At 39.0% G+C, this 17003-nt stretch overlaps 1 protein-coding gene across 1 annotated transcript in view; it reads left to right on the top strand.

Annotated features, from left to right (window-relative positions):
• The first annotated feature begins 1200 nt into the window (after nucleotides 1-1200).
• tbc1d32 (TBC1 domain family, member 32) overlaps nucleotides 1201-17003 on the top strand; it is a 90063-nt gene continuing 74260 nt past the window's right edge. The window contains 11 exon segments of the mRNA XM_007899661.2: nucleotides 1201-1283; nucleotides 3105-3263; nucleotides 5164-5325; nucleotides 6232-6409; nucleotides 8297-8368; nucleotides 8768-8893; nucleotides 9831-9909; nucleotides 11884-11987; nucleotides 12102-12163; nucleotides 12563-12713; nucleotides 14619-14678. Of these exon segments, the coding sequence (XP_007897852.2) occupies nucleotides 3109-3263; nucleotides 5164-5325; nucleotides 6232-6409; nucleotides 8297-8368; nucleotides 8768-8893; nucleotides 9831-9909; nucleotides 11884-11987; nucleotides 12102-12163; nucleotides 12563-12713; nucleotides 14619-14678 (1149 nt within the window). The 5' untranslated portion in view covers nucleotides 1201-1283; nucleotides 3105-3108.

Genomic DNA, 17003 nt, shown 5'->3' on the forward strand with positions numbered 1-17003 from the left:
CAAGAAGAGTGAAAGGAGAGCTTTTCAACAGAGAAATGTTGTTCATGAATGATAGATGGTAGAGGCAGAGTCCATTCTGGATTTCAAGAGGGAAGCAGACAGGTGAATGAAAGCTGGAGGCTTAAAGAGATAAGGGAATAGCAAGACAGTGAGATTGAAAGAACAGCTTGCTCCTATAACCTACGCAGACTTGATGGGCCAAATGGCCTCCTGAGCTGTACAATTCTGTTTCTCTGATTTTATGATCACCAATTCTGAGATGTCCTCAATTTAGGACCTTAAATTATATATTGTGGGCTTTTTGAATCCATTTGCTCTCGCTATTGTGGAAGGCGTAGAATTCTCATTTGTGATTTACACTGACACGAGCCTCGTGTAGTATCTGCGCGAAAATAAATGGAAGTTAAATGAAGCGTCTCGAGTACTGGAATGAGTCCTTCCGCGTTTGCTACTCAAAGCGCTATTTTTCAAAGTCATCGGAGGAGGCTTTCCAACTTTTAAGAGATGATACTGTACGAAGGAGTTAAGCCACTGGATTCACGGAGATTTGGTGCTCTTGAAAGGAGTTTCAGCCAAGCAATCCCACCAGCGGCAGTCAAATCACATGCGTGAATCACAGTCAGTTGGATGGGAAGATTTCGACAGACCAACAGCAACACAATATATCTGACTCTCCCGACAGTCATCGCATACGATCTTCCGTCTACTCGGAATGATTATTACGTTTGAACAGTCGTAACCGGTCCATTTTTTTTAAAAAAAAATGGTTTCGCTCACTATAATGTGCTGTAACACATCCTTCCCACCTCAGTCAGTCCCACAGAACTAATAGTAATGATGATGATGAGGTGACGTCATCGCTGCCCCACGTGATGACAGTCCACGTGCAACAACGTGGATCAGAGACAACAACAAAACCCAACTCGGGCTGTGCTCCGGTCTGGCTCCAGGGCAGCGCTGCGCATGCGCGGGTGAGACCGAGGCCGAGGCCGAGCAGCAGCGGTTGCGTCACCATAAACCGTCCCCCAAACCCCGCCCCTCCCCCCCTCCCACCTGCACCATCATCATCATCATCGTCCCCACCGCCGCCGCCCCGGGCGGCAACAACCAGCTCGGACACCAGGGCCGGACCAAACAGACCTACCCCCCCCCCCCCACCCACCCACACACACACACACACACACCCCACACACACACACCACCACCATCACCACCAAACCAACCCGACCCAACCCCCGCCTCCCGCTCCGGCATCATCGCCATCATCATCATCATCATCGCTGGTATTTGCGCCGCTCGATCCTCAATTACAGGCGACGCGAGAGAGAGAGACCACAGTAACTGTACAGAGAGAGACCATAGTAACTACACAGAGAGACCATAGTAACTGTACAGAGAGAGAGAGACCATAGTAACTGTACAGAGAGAGAGACCATAGTAACTGTACAGAGAGAGAGAGACCATAGTAACTGCACAGAGAGAGAGAGACCATAGTAACTGTACAGAGAGAGACCATAGTAACTACACAGAGAGAGACCATAGTAACTGTACAGAGAGACCATAGTAACTGTACAGAGAGAGACCATAGTAACTGTACAGAGAGAGAGAGACCATAGTAACTGTACAGAGAGAGACCATAGTAACTACACAGAGAGAGACCATAGTAACTGTACAGAGAGACCATAGTAACTGTACAGAGAGAGACCATAGTAACTGTACAGAGAGAGAGAGACCATAGTAACTGTACAGAGAGAGAGACCATAGTAACTGTACAGAGAGAGAGACCATAGTAACTGTACAGAGAGAGACGATAGTAACTGTACAGAGAGAGAGACCATAGTAACTGTACAGAGAGAGACCATAGTAACTGTGCAGAGAGAGACCATAGTAACTGTACAGAGAGAGAGACCATAGTAACTGTACAGAGAGACCATAGTAACTGTACAGAGAGAGAGACCATAGTAACTGTACAGAGAGAGAGACCATAGTAACTGTACAGAGAGAGAGACCATAGTAACTGCACAGAGAGAGAGAGACCATAGTAACTGTACAGAGAGAGAGACCATAGCAACTGTACAGAGAGAGAGACCATAGTAACTGTACAGAGAGAGAGAGACCATAGTAACTGCACAGAGAGAGACCATAGTAACTGCACCGAGAGAGACCATAGTAACTGCACAGAGAGAGACCATAGTAACTGTACAGAGAGAGACCATAGTAACTGTACAGAGAGAGACCATAGTAACTGTACAGAGAGAGAGACCATAGTAACTGTACAGAGAGAGAGATCATAGTAACTGTACAGAGAGAGAGACCAGAGTAACTGTACAGAGAGAGACCATAGTAACTACAGAGAGAGAGACCATAGTAACTGTACAGAGAGAGAGACCATAGTAACTGTACAGAGAGAGAGACCATAGTAACTGTACAGAGAGAGAGAGACCATAGTAACTGTACAGAGAGAGAGACCATAGTAACTATACAGAGAGAGAGACCATAGTAACTGTACAGAGAGAGAGAGACCATAGTAACTGTACAGAGAGAGACAGACCATAGTAACTGGACAGAGAGAGAGAGACCATAGTAACTGTACAGAGAGAGAGACCATAGTAACTGTACAGAGAGAGAGACCATAGTAACTGTACAGAGAGAGAGACCATAGTAACTGTACAGAGAGAGAGACCATAGTAACTGCACAGAGAGAGAGACCATAGTAACTGTACAGAGAGAGAGACCATAGTAACTGTACAGAGAGAGAGACCATAGTAACTGTACAGAGAGAGAGACCATAGTAACTGTACAGAGAGAGAGACCATGGCAACTCTACAGAAAGAGAGAGAAACTATGGTAACTGTACAGAGAGAAAGAGACGATGGTAACTGTACAGAGAGAGAGAGAGAGAGACTATGGTAACTACAGAGGGAGAGACACCCTATTAAATGTAGAGAGAGAGAGAGCCTATTTTAAAGATACAACCTGAATGACTATACTGTATTATATTGTTCTCGTATTTACTGTTGTTTTCACATGTTCATTGTCTATCGATTCTAAAGTTTAAACATCTTGCTGCCATGTCGAGCTTTATCATGTCTTGTTATTTACAGCAAAATGTCGCAGTTTTCCAGTGAAGATGAGGCAAAGGTTCAGTCTTTGCTCAGGCAGTTACTGAAGAGTACGAAGGAGAGAATCTCGGGAGCACCTTCGGTTGAATGTGCGGAGGAGATCCTTCTACATTTGGAGGAAACTGATGAAAATTTTCACAAGTATGTCCAAGAAAGTTATTATTGGATCGATTTGACATTAACGGGTGAAACTGTGATTTGTCAAATTTACTGACTTATGGTGTGAACTTATAATGGGCTTTTTTATACTTCAAGACAAGATGTGCCTTAAGAGATGGGGTATCAGTCATCTCCATCATTGATCTGCAATTACATTGCACCCTTCATGCAGGATGGCGTCTCGCAGTGCTGGAAGCCCATATCCAGACCACATTGTGTGTCAGCGTGCTTCAGTACTCTCGCTCCTGAGCCAGTGCAGTGACCTGTTTGACTCTCAATTATCCTTTAAACCCCACATGCGTGCCATGACCCACTGGGTACAGTTACCATGGTCCCCCATCTCCACAACATTGCCCATTTCCACCATTGCCTCTGTCCTCAGGCTACTGAAACCCTCATTCATACATTCATCAGGTCTGGCTTGACTATGCCAATTCCATGCTCATTGAACTTCCAACTCTTCCCTCCACAAGCTGCAGATTATTCAGAACTCTGCACCTCATGTCCTCTCCCGTACTTAGCTCCATGAGCCGATCACCCCCATCCTCTCCCGGGTCCATTGGCTTCCCATCCCTCAGAGTATCAAGTTTGAAATCCTTGTCCTCACTTTTAATAATGATAATCCTTCCACTTGATATAGTGCCTTATCACGTCTTCGAGATGTCTCAAAGCACTTCACAGAATTTACTCTAAAGTGAATTGACTGTATATTTTGTGGGCGAAACGCGATAGCCAATTGCACACTGCAGTTTCCCACAAACAGTTGTGGGTTGAAGTGATCAATGTATTTTTTTGAACTAATTATTATCTCCGAAAAAGTGATCCGCCAATCGACTAATGACAACAACAACAACAAAAATTACATTTATAGAGCGCCTTTCACGTCGGGGAGATGTCCCAAAGCGCTGAACAGTCAGGGGTCAGTACCCGAGCATGGGGGAGGGGTGGTGTAGGAGTGAGGGAAGGCAGAGAGGTGGGAGGGCGATTGAAGGCATGATCGAAGAGAAGAGTCTTGAGACCAGTCTTGAAGGAGGCAAGGGAGGAAGCGAGGTGAAGTGACTGTGGGATGGAGTTCCAGAGAGTGGGGGCAGTGGCCTGGCCACTGATGGTAGGGCAGGAGACATGGAGCAGACGAGCCCGCTGAATAGAGGGAGCGGGCAGGTTGGTTAGGGAGTTAGCAGGTCAGAGAGGTAGGAGGGGGCAAGGCCATGGATGGCCTTGAAAGTGAGGACGAGGATTTTAAATTCGATCCTCTGAGGGATGGGGAGCCAGTGGAGTCGGGCGAGGGTGGGAGTGATGGGGTCACGTAGCCTGGTGCGCGAGAGAACACAAGCTCCATGACCTCCACGGATGTGCTCCTCCCTACCTCTGCATCCTGTTAACACCCATGCCAATACTTGGAAATGAAAACAGAATTTCATGAGTATGAGGAGATACTTGTTTTGCAGATTCCTGAAACAAATCATTTTAATGGCACTTGTAAAAAAAAATGTACGCAGAAAAATATATAGGTTGCGAGCAGTTTTCTATGTTGCTGTGATCTATTAGATCAACCAGTTAGGAGTCAGTTCTCATTGTCATTTCAGGTCACATTTCTATGTTACTTGGGTATAGTTTTGAAACTAGAAAGAACAATAACTTCAGCTGTAGTATATAGTGTTCCAGTGCTTCGAGACGTTACTTTGTGTGAAAGACACTATTTTAAATACAACTTGTTTTGAATGAGCAGACTTGAAAATATCCACAAATGTGTTGATTCAGTGTAGTCCGCTATTGTTACTAATTTATTATGGTAGTGTTAATGTTGACAATTTCATGCTGTTAATTGAACAAAATGGACCTTGCTTACAGATATTAATGTCACTCTTTTTCTCTATTTTAGTTATGAGTTAGTGAAATACTTACGAAAGTATATCGACACAGCACTGGGCTCTGTGATAGAGGAAGAGACTGAAAGATGCACCACGACAGAAGGCCGAACCTTAGGGTCTGGCCAAGACACACTTGTTCATCATGTCACAAGAAAAACACAGGAATCTAGAGAGTAAGTATATGCTCTTGGAATTCTCTTTCATTTCACTCTCTCCTCTCATGATGGATTATGCTTGACATTCCGTAGCAATAAAACAGTTTTAACTTGTTTGTTCCATTGAAATGTTGTAGTCTCTGGGATGCCACCCCGCATGAAGGATGCTATATAAATGCAAGTTGTTGTACTACCAGAATCGGTTACCAATCCTGTTAAATACGGTATCCGTTTAGTTTCAGCTATTTCCATCTGGGTTTAGGGAAATGAAGATGCATTTACCCTCACAATAAAGCAAAGTAATCCAGTACTGCAAAGCTTGTTTGTACTTTATAAAATTATTTTTGACCCAATTATCACAGAGTGACATTTCCATTTTTCATACGATGGCATGTCTTTGCAGTAGGCTAGCAACCACTAGGAAATTAATTTATATTAGCCAATTATGCCTGCTATGGGACCCGTAACAGCCATTTAGGATGAGAGACATTCATCTTTCACAGTTCACTGCCTGAATCCTCATTCTATTGAAATTCAAATTTGGCCCACTGCCTCATATTATAACTAGTTTGTTCGCAGGACTTTGATTTTGTAACTTCTTAGTCCCCTCAGTCTTCCCTTTCCATAATTTACAAGCATTTCAAACCTAACCTTGGTGTCACCTAACTTCTTTATTTATTAAATTTATCTCTCCTGTGCTTTTCAACCTTACTGATGTGATATATCATTGGGCTTTTTATTAAATAAAACCTTGACAGATGTTATAAAGAAGACATTTTCATACCATCAGTCTCAACTGATTTCAATTGATGATATTCCAACACACTAAATCTGGCTTGCAGTATATGTTGTGAATTTATTGCAGAAGAAGTTGACAGAGTAAAAGAGTCAAAGTTTATTGCTGTTTGTGATGCTTTGTTGCAGGTACAAGGAAATGATGCAGTCACTGAAGAACACTATGATGATAGTTGTCGAATCTTTGATCAACAAGTTTGAAGAAGATCAACTAAGGAAAGAAGAACTACACAGAAAAAAGCAACATGAGCAGCGCAGTGATTATTCCATGGATAACTGTTCTGACAGTGGCTCCTCATTCAATCAGGTACAATAATAAAAACATTGATCCGAAATGTGAATATGCCAGTAATAGAATCAAGAGTATCTGAATTGACATAAAAATGTAGCTAAACATATCCACTGGACAATTTGTAAAACTTTGATATTGACATAAAGATCAACTGGTAACAACATCAACCAGCAAAAATGACATCATAAAATAACATTACAGTAATCTGGAACTCACATCCAGATAGAACAATAATCTGTAATAAACCAGATATCATAAAAACCTATATTATACATGCAATATTATTGATGTGGCTATCACAAGTGATTACGACGTACAAAATAAGGAACTAGAGAAGATCAGGAAATATATTGATTTACAACTTGAATGCGATCACATTACAAAATGAGCATACTTATAATCATTGTTGGGACTGGGATTATTAACACGACAATTCAGAAATTGCTTGATAATATACCTGGTGCACAAAATTTCCACCTCCTACATAAAGTGGCTATTTTGGGAAGGATAAATATACTAAGAAAAGTAACATCCATTCATCTGTAGTGTGTCAGTTCTATTAGTCTGGCTGATCCATCGCTGAAAACCACTTAGAAACTACTTCTATGGAGTGATTTAAACTGGAATAACATAATAATAATAATCCTTCATTTAGTATAGCGTTTTTCACATCGGGAGGGTGTATTCAAAGTCCTTTACAGGATAGACTGAATTGTAGTGACTGTTTTGCCAGCAGCCAATTAAAAGTAGTGCCTCTTGTCACAATAGTATTCTTTAAACTGTTAAACTTAAGATAAACTTTGCAATACATTTTCACAGAAACAAACATTTTCCTAATCCAAAAATCATATGAATGCATTTTAGTTTACTTAAAGTGGAGTTACTATCCACTTTTGTCTCAATGTGTAAACAGATAGCTACTCATTTTATATCGCTTGCTAATTTTGACTACCTTCAGGCAGCTCTGTCATCTTTGTTTCCCTGATCTGAGTCAATCTGTACAGCATTAACTGATATCTTACGGTAGACTACTTCCTTAAACAATTGCTACCACATGTGTAAGATGCCTTTGTCCTTGAATTCTTTTCTTGTTCTGCAGTACCAATCCAATCTAATCCAATAATCTTTCCACTGTGCTCACTTAAAGTTGCAAACCATTTATTTTCTTCAATATCTGTAGCCTTCCTCAGCAAACACTCTTCCATCATTCAGACAAACTGATCGTTCACAGGATTAATTTGAATGAAGAAGGTCTCTTAGTCCATTTACTCTTATTCTGCCAGAGAATCCATTCTATTTTCCTCCCATCAAAGCATCACTCCAGTGTCCTGGCCTCGCCCACCCTTCCTTTCAATGGGTGTTCCATTCATTCATTACCCTCTGAGTAAAGAAAAACTTCCCTTTATCTGTCCTAATTTTGCACTTTGCAACTCTATACCTTGTCCTCTTGTTCAAATACCTGACAAATTTTGAAGATTGTCAAAGTTGACAATCCCTGACTGTAAACAGCACCTCAAGATGTCCTCTCGACATGAAAGGCGCTGTACTTTGTTGTTGTTATTCTACTGTCTTGGTGCATTGTAAAGTATTTTTTGAATTCAAGATCCTCGTACTGTGTATATACACAACACAAAACCTGTGAACATATTAAAAAATAATCTTATGTGCTTTCCCTCCATTCAATTTTTTGCCATTTTTTCCCCATTCTTTCCTGAAGGCATTCACTCCTTGCTGGACTATGGTTTCAAGGAAATTGTTTGCCCTCTGGTGGCGATTCTAAACAGTGAGATGCCAGAAAGCTGTTTGATGGTCATTGACTGCATGAGCCCAGCCTTTAATCCTCATTAAAGGATTTAGTTTTGTAAATGTTGTAATTCATTATAATTTAATGTTTTGCTGCAGAGTTACACCTTTATGAATCAGGAACAATTAGAGATTATAGCAGAAAGACTGGATTCTACCCAGCCCAAGGAGGTGAGAATTATTTTGTGGGATTTGTTGCAGGCTGATACTGGAAGTGTCTGTTTATTAAAAGTCTTTAGTTTGCAGGAGGTAAAAGAAGATTGCAGAAAAGGGTGCTTTCTAAAATTGTAAAAAAATGTACTGTCAAAAGAAGCAGTTCAGTTTTATAGCACTGAAAAATGTTTGCTTCTCTCAGCATTATAGTCTTAACTGCACAGACAGTTGTTTAGTTGAGCATGTATTTTTATTTTGTTACTGCACAGTTGTTCAGTTACACATGGAGATGTATGTGAAATCTTAAAATAATACTTCTTGATATCCAGGTTTCATTTTCATTTGTGCATTTAAAGTTTCTTTGAGTCCTTTGAATCTTAGCGGGAATGGTCTGATTCAATTCACTTTTGTTTTTAGGTTCGACGGGAGGCTCTGCAGACTCTCTGCTGTGCTCCCCCCTCTGATGTACTGAACTGTGAATGTTGGGTCACTCTCCGCAAATGCCTTGCAACAACGCTTTCAGACCCAGATGCTACGCTGAGTGTAATTGATGAAAATGCACCCGTTCACTAAACATTGATAAATAGCTTTTTCAGTTTAGAATTATAGCAATTTTCTTTACAGACATATCTTCAAAGGTGTTTAATTGATTACTAAACATTTTTTCAGCTAATAAGGTACTGAAGTAACTAAATATTCTATGATTTTGTTTTGGTCAACTGGGTGGCCATACGGGTCAAATGGACATATAGAGAAACCCATCACCATCCTTAAGACTATTCAAACCAGACTAAGAGATCCACATACATTTGCCATCCACACGTTGAAATTTTTCCTGTGTCTGAATGGAATACGTATTCTTACCATGGAGCGATGCACCCGACATATCTAATTCTGGAGAGTATTTGGTGCAGGTTGGCAAAAGCCAAGGTTTGGGTTCCCTGAAATGGTGGAGTTTAGCAAGCTGAAACTGCAGCTTGTCAATCAGAGCACTGTTTGACAAGCTACCTGCTGCCACCCTTCTGTTAAGGCTTGTGGGTTAGCAGGAGTTGAGTGGGAAGATTCCCTGCCCCCAAATAATCAGTCTTCCCTTCCAAATTAGCTGATGATGAGCCAGGCTGAATAATCTGTCATCAACAGTGCCTTAGAGTGCTGCGTACCTGTAGTTTGCTTAGTTACCGGCAAAACTACCACAAGGGGGTGACTTGATTCAGGCAATCTGTTGCCAACAATGTCACCTTGGAGGCAGCTCAGCTCCTCTCTTTCCCCATTTCCCAGAAGATAAGAAGCACAATAGAATAAATTGTACAGGATATCTTACAGTAGAATAAGATAAATTGTATTTCTAGCTTTAGGTTTTGTATGCTGTAACATACAAATTTGATTTGTGTTATTGAATTTGATAAATATTAATATTTCTACATGTTACAAAAGGCACACAAGCTGAAGGCTTTGATGTAGTTTGCTTTTTTTCCATTAGGACAAAAGTCTAAGGTTTTATGCCAAAACCTTTTCATCATCACCATTCAACATTACAAGAGAAATCTACACAAGTCTGGGTATGGATTTAAAATCAGCATTTTTATATGTGGAAGAACCTTCTTAAATTATTGAGCTTAAATCCATTGCTTAAAGGAAGACTGTATTTTGGTGTAACTGTAATGCTACAGAGAATTGATAATGAATTATTTTAATCCTGAAATGTAAACTGTGATACCAGTGAGTATCGCAGTCAGTCAGACATTTTGTGGATTGAACTTCAATTACAAGCTAACTCAATAGCACGAGTGTAAAACTAGCAGAAGTAGTAAGTAATAGTCTTTGCGCTTGATAACGATCACTCTCAGAGGTGAATCTTCTCTCATCTAGTTGTCAGAAAGGCATAGGTTCAAGCCCCACATGAGTAAGTTGAGCTCCTATAGTTTAGGCTGGCAATGAAATGCAGTATTGGAGAATGCTGTTTTGTGGAAGAAGCTGTCCTTCGGAGAGACGTTAAACTGAGGTCTCTTCTGCCTGTTTTCATGTGGCTAGAACATGTGGGAACTCCATTCACTTTTCAATTACTGCAATGTTGTTTGTTATTTACAAACAGCTAACACATTTGCCTACTAATACACAGTTACTTTCACCTTACAGAAAACTCTGTAAAGTATTTTCAGAAGTGCTACATCAAAAGCGAGAATTATTACATATTACAGTGCAGACACTTCTTTACAGAACAAATGTGATTGTATTGCCGTCTCACTGTGGACTCCATCACTGTCTATGCACACAGTTGGCCTACTTGCTTCCAGTGTGCTGGTCGGTGTTTGTGCTAAAATGATTGATATCCACATGCACAGCAGACTGGAAGTGACATTGGTGGTGACCTGATGTCCTGGATGTTGTATGGGAATCGGCCAACTGCATGCATGTACAGTCACACCTCACTATTATAAATCCTAAACTACAGTATTATAATAAGGCTCCACTGTACTCTATCTGTGACTGCAACAGAATTAATTCTCAGCCAAAATTTTAATTCTTAATAAAGCAATTAAAGTCACATATATTGCTGGCAGGAACATTTTTAACTGAGCTATGCACTGATAGTTTCATATTTTCATCGATGTTTCATACCCACCTTCTAAATTCAGGCCATTAGTTTCAGCTTCTTGGCCTATTAGCTTTGTTTTTAAACAAACCCTTTTGGACTGGCACAAATCAGTAGGGATATATAATAATAATAGTCCTTACATTTTGATGTTAAAGGTTGATGTTAAAAGAGAGGGTATTGCCATAACCTCTTATGTAGGAACATAGGAACAGAAGTAGACCATTCTGTTCCTCGAGTGTGTTCCGCCATTCTGTTAGATCATGGCTAATCTATACCTCAACTCCCTTTAATCGAGTTTGCCTCATATCCCTTGATACCCTTACCTAACAAAAATCTATCCACTTCAGTCTTAAAAAATTGAATGGATCCAGCATACAAAGGCTTTTGGGATTATTGTTATTGCAAATAAATGTTGATATTGGGGCTACAAAAATATTTATTATATATGTACAGAAATTACACTGCGGCCATTATATATTATGTTGTTTGGGATCATAAAATCCAAACCCATGATCCAACATGGGACAATCGTGGTTTTTACTGCACATGCACTCCAGCCAATGGAACACAGGAACATAGGAATTAGGAGCAGGAGTAGGCCATTCAGCTCCTTGAGCCTGCCCCGCCATTCAATAAGTGAACAGGGAGCATGCTGACTGGTTCCCTCACTGAAATAAAAAATGTCCAACTTCCAGGTGGCAGGTGTGGGGGGCACGGCAGTGTTACTTCCTGTTATTTGTGTGGAGAATGATGTTAGCTGCAACCTGATGAACTATTTAGGGTCCTCACTGACACAGCGTGATAGCAGATTTGGGGCTTTTATGAATAGCTTACAGTGGGGCTGCACTGTACATGTTTAATTTTGCTAAATTACTTCAATATTTCCAATCCCTGTTTCTACAATACATGTGTTAATTTTAAGTCTGTTTCTTTGTAGCTAAGCATTTGGAGTCCTGCTTTACATCACAGCAAAGTCAAATTCCCACTCTCTCTGCTGGTGTGGATATCACAAATCCTGACATTGTGCGGCTGCTTAAAAAGGTAGCCTCAGAGTTTGTAAACTGTATATTATTTTCTTTGGCTTTTCAATGGTGCAAGTTGAGTTTTTAAGGTAAAAAATTCTTAATATTTAAAATTCCTGACATCTTTTTACAGTTTCGTCTCCTTAATGAGTTCCAGAAAGAAGTTCACTTGTTTTGGATACGTCATCCAGAGAAGTATGTGCCAATATTTTAATAGTTTTCTGAGGGATTAGAAATAAAGCATGAATTATAGGCTTTCGCTAATGTCTTAATCATTTCACGTTCTGTGGCCTATAAGTCTTGATAATAGAATGCTTAATCATATATAATGTAATCTAATAACTGAAAAATTCAGCAAAAATTCATCACAGAAATTATAACAAATGACAAGCCTCGCAAATATGTGCTCGTAATTTATGGTTTTATGTTTTATGTTTTTCCTGCAAGTAATATATATTGCTTAGCTTGTCATAATAACATTATAGCATAAATAATGCTACATTGCACGTACCAATACCTAAAATCTGTTTCAACATTTAATTTTTTGTCGCAGTGTTACCAGCAGTTGTAAATCCTCTATATCAATTTTTAAAGGTTCATGGAGGAGATTGTGGAGAGCACTCTGTCTTTGTTGTCAGTAACTCATGAGCAGAGTCCGAGAGTCGATTCCTCATACCCTGTGCTGGAGCCTATTTACTTCCTGGCATTGTTGGATATAAAAGCCTCCTGGTTCAAGAAATGGATGGTAAATAATAAGTTAAAACAATTCTTTGATGGAAAGGGAAGCAGACTATAAAGTATAACAGAATCAAAGGTATAACTAAATTCTAATCAATCAATATGCTTATGCTGATTATTGCTAAAGAAGGGTTGTACTTAGGTTAATTTCTTAAGGTACTGTGTTATGCAGTGGTTAGGCTATTGTTAATTCACCTCTGGGACCTGGTATTTAAATCTATTCTAAATTGTTGGCATAAAATAGCTTTCCCTGGCTATGAAACATTCATTAAACTATTCACAGCACAGGCATTATAAGGCGTATTACCTCCTTTTTTGCTGAAATTTCTATGATTCTATTGCAGTGTTTGTAAGCTGAAGTAATTTGAGTCCCACATCGTTGTTGAAGAAAAGACAGAAAAAATGTCCAGTATTTGATTCTGAATTTTAAATCAATGACTAAACTCACAGTACTTGTCGAGCACTGTATAACCATTAGAGCTTTGACTCTCAAAATTGAAGACATTCCTTTGAATCACTGTTATATGTGATGATGGATATTCTAAGTGCTGCTGTATTTAGGGCATTACATTTTGCTCTGGTGGCATACCTTTTCTTAGGTGGAGGTAATAGAAAATCTGATGCCAAAGAGGTAACTTAATTGCTAGGAAATTTGGATTTTATTCATTACAGGCTGCCAAGTTGCAAACATTTTGGTTTTTACTTTTCAAAAAAGATGAAATCTTGGACAAGGCTCCCTTTGCATTATTTCTCCATTGTACTATTTGCTTATTCCATTCCAGCTATTTTTGTGGCCTCTTTTAGTGAGAGTATCAGGAGCTTTGAATTGTGGACTGACAGCTACTAGGTACTGCATTAAGACGACCCAACTTAATTTCATCTAACATCCCATCAGCTGAATTTAAACCTAGGCCATGGGTCAAAGATTCACATATACTGCACCATCTATTTCACTGTCAGTAAGTAACAATGCTGACATCTATATGTGAAATAGTCTTAATGTGCACACATATAACGCATACAGCTTTTTGTAGCTTTATTTCTACACCTAAACTTTTGCTGGCATAAGATAGTTTTACCCGGCTATCAAACAGCTGTGCTGTCGTCAGCAGTGCCCTGGAATACTATAGACCCACCTGGCTCAGGAATCGGACTACCGATAATAGAGAGATGGCTTGATTCCGACATTCCATTGCCAGGCATGTCACCTTGGAGCCAGTTCAGCTCCAAGGAGACACCGCAATTGCTAATATATCTAATTAAAAATACAATATAATAATAATCCTTGCATTTGATATAGCGCTTTTCACGTCGGGAGGACGTCCCAAAGCGCTTCACAGAAAACACTGGAAAGTGAATTGACTGTATATTTGTGGGCGAACGCGGCAGCCAATTGCGCACAGCAATGTCCCACAAACAGTCGTAGATTGAAAATGACCAATTTATTATTGTTTTTGGTTTTGGAGGGATTATTATTAGGTGTGTGGAGTAAGGAAACTTGCCCAAGGTTTCTCCCTGCCTGGAATTGAACTCAGGTCTCTCACTTGCAAAGCGAGTGCTCTAACCACTGAGCTACAGGACTCCACAAATATACAGTTAGATGCCATTAATAGTGCTTAGCATTGCAGATATGAATATAGCATTTGGAGAAATTGTTACAGATGAATCATTATTATACTTCAAACTATCACTTGGATCTTAATGGAAAGTAATTTTGTGGAGCTGTGATGGGATATGATATGTGGCAACTGCATTTATTATTGATAGCACTGGGTTAGCTGTTAACTACTGATTTCAAGTACTTAACTTTGTACCTAAAAATCAACAAAGGACTGTTGTCTTAAGTTTTTTTTATATAGGATCAGCCTTAAGTTCTATGAGAATATGAATGTAATTTGTTTCCATTCCATAGCACGGTTACTACAGCAGAACAGTGGTTCTCAGACTCCTTGAAAATAAATACAAGTCTTTGGTAAGTCTTTTAGGATTAAGAATCAAATCTATATAATAATAAATCTCTGATAACACCAGTTACACGTGACTAGCATGTCAGGTTTAAATCGTGATGTCCTTGCTCATCTGTAAGTGTTAACTATTTCTTTATTTTTAATCCTACATGGATTTATGTAATGAAGAGGATTATGAAGCTGTATTCAGGAAACCAGAAAATTGAAGAAGTAAAAGGAAATCCATTCTGTTATAGTAGACAGTACTGGATCTCCAAACTTTAAGGAAGCTTCACCAAATCCTCTTTGTAAGCTTCGTTTTGATAACTACTAGTTGATATGATACAAACCCAAATAAAAATCTGTTTTCAATAATTTTATTATGTGTTTTAGATGCTTGAACTTCCACCTAAACTTAGCCTGTAAGACCATTTTGTCTTAAAATATAAAACTGCTCATAATTGTGGAAAATTCTTAAGTTTACTCTTAAATCGGAATCTTGTTTCCTACAGTTCTTCAGAAACCATTTTCAAAATTTGACTGAATTTAGGAATTTTCCAGAATTACATTTGATCTTTAGTTTTAAGACAGAATAATTTTACACTCAGTGGAACTTTAAGCCACAGAAGCCCAGTAGCTATTACATGTTAATTGGTTCCTGACACAGGCTTCCCTGATGTGTCGCACACAATTGATGGAACACTAAAATATGCCTAATTCATCTACCATGTCTTTCAAGAACAGACTTATAAATATAGTTTATTCTTTTAATCCAGTATACTCGAGGTTTTATGCTTCCTTGTTTGTTGTAACAAAAATGGGAATCAAGCTGTACAGAGCAGGTGGTCTTGTTATCCTGGTGTTGGTTTGCAGTTTAAATAAAATGAAATTAGCTAAATATGATTTAGTAGTACTATCATTGATACAGCACCATTTTATCATTGATAAAAATCACCTCACTTAGCTAATGATGATAATATATCATGCATATTATTCTATTCTGTCCTTAACAAAAAAGTTAACCAAGGCTAGAAAAAATGTCTTATGTCTGCCATGGAGAGGCAGTAATAACATTGTATATGTTCTTTGCAGTGATTATATGTCCCAATGCTTTAAATCTTGCTTAAATCATGCTTTCATGTAATAAGGGTAGTGATTGGATCTTTCTGAGAGAACAGGAAGCTTAGGAAACTGATTTTCATCAGAGACAGTCAGCGTGGCTTTAAAAGTAGAAGGTTGTGCTTCACACATTTAACATATTTATTGGATTTCTTTGAGAAAGCTGCAGACCTTGTGGATAAGGTGAAATGGTTGATGTCATTTACCTGGATTTTGAAAAGCATTTAATTCTGTTCCACATAGCAGTGTTATTAAGTTCAGGCCTATTGGGTAGATGAAAATGTATTAAACTGGATTAGAAAATATCTATGAGAACACCGTATATCTATAAAAAGCAACACGTATTAGTGCATGTGGACATATTCAATTGGTAGCCAATAGTTAATTGTGTGCCATAGGGGTTGTTGCTGGTACTGTTATTTTTTAGTAAGTATTACTAATTATTAGTAGTTATTAACTAGTAAAATGACCCAGCATTTTAGAACACTTATCTGGGCCTGTAGAAGCAAGTCTTGTTGTCCTGCTGTTGGTTCATAAAGCAAGTAAACTGTTGGTAGCAAGTGGATTTATTATTTGTGATTGAGTCTGTGTCTTCTGTTTGTCTGTGTGTGGGTCTCTTTGCCCCTCTTTATCCCAATCCTGTTTCACTTTGGGTTGTTTGCTCTGTGTGTGTCACTGTCTGTCTCTCATTGGTTTTGCTGTTTTGTTCAGGTTTTTGTTTTTGCAACATATTGATTTTTCCATTGAATGAGAGCCCTTTTGCGAGACATTATATTGAATAAAAGTAGTTCTTTTTAACGTAATTTTGTTATAAGAAGAGCTTTTTTTTCCCCTTGGTGTTTTCCTTGTTTAAAATCTAAGTAAATGGTAAACATAGCAAAGGTAGCAGCTTTGACATCACATCCTCTGTGATGTGCATGCGTAGGAAATAACAAAAAGGGTGGTAATTTTGACTAAGGATCCCTTTCAATACAGTTTAGAAGTTAAAACAATTGGAAACTATACTTCCTGAGATATAACATTCACCTGTCACTTCTAATCATGGTGTATGAGGATTTTGCCAGGCAGAGCAGGGTGAGTTTATGAAATTTTATTTTCACGTGTTTATTAAGTTGGATATTGTGTTTATTAAGACAAAAAGTTTTTCTGATGTTCAACAACAGCAACTTATATTTATATAGTGTCCTTCATATGAGGAGCACATCACAAAGCACTTGACACAGCTGACTGGG

The sequence above is a fragment of the Callorhinchus milii genome, unplaced genomic scaffold, assembly GCF_018977255.1.
Source record: "Callorhinchus milii isolate IMCB2004 unplaced genomic scaffold, IMCB_Cmil_1.0 Scaffold3, whole genome shotgun sequence".
NCBI lineage: Eukaryota > Metazoa > Chordata > Chondrichthyes > Chimaeriformes > Callorhinchidae > Callorhinchus > Callorhinchus milii.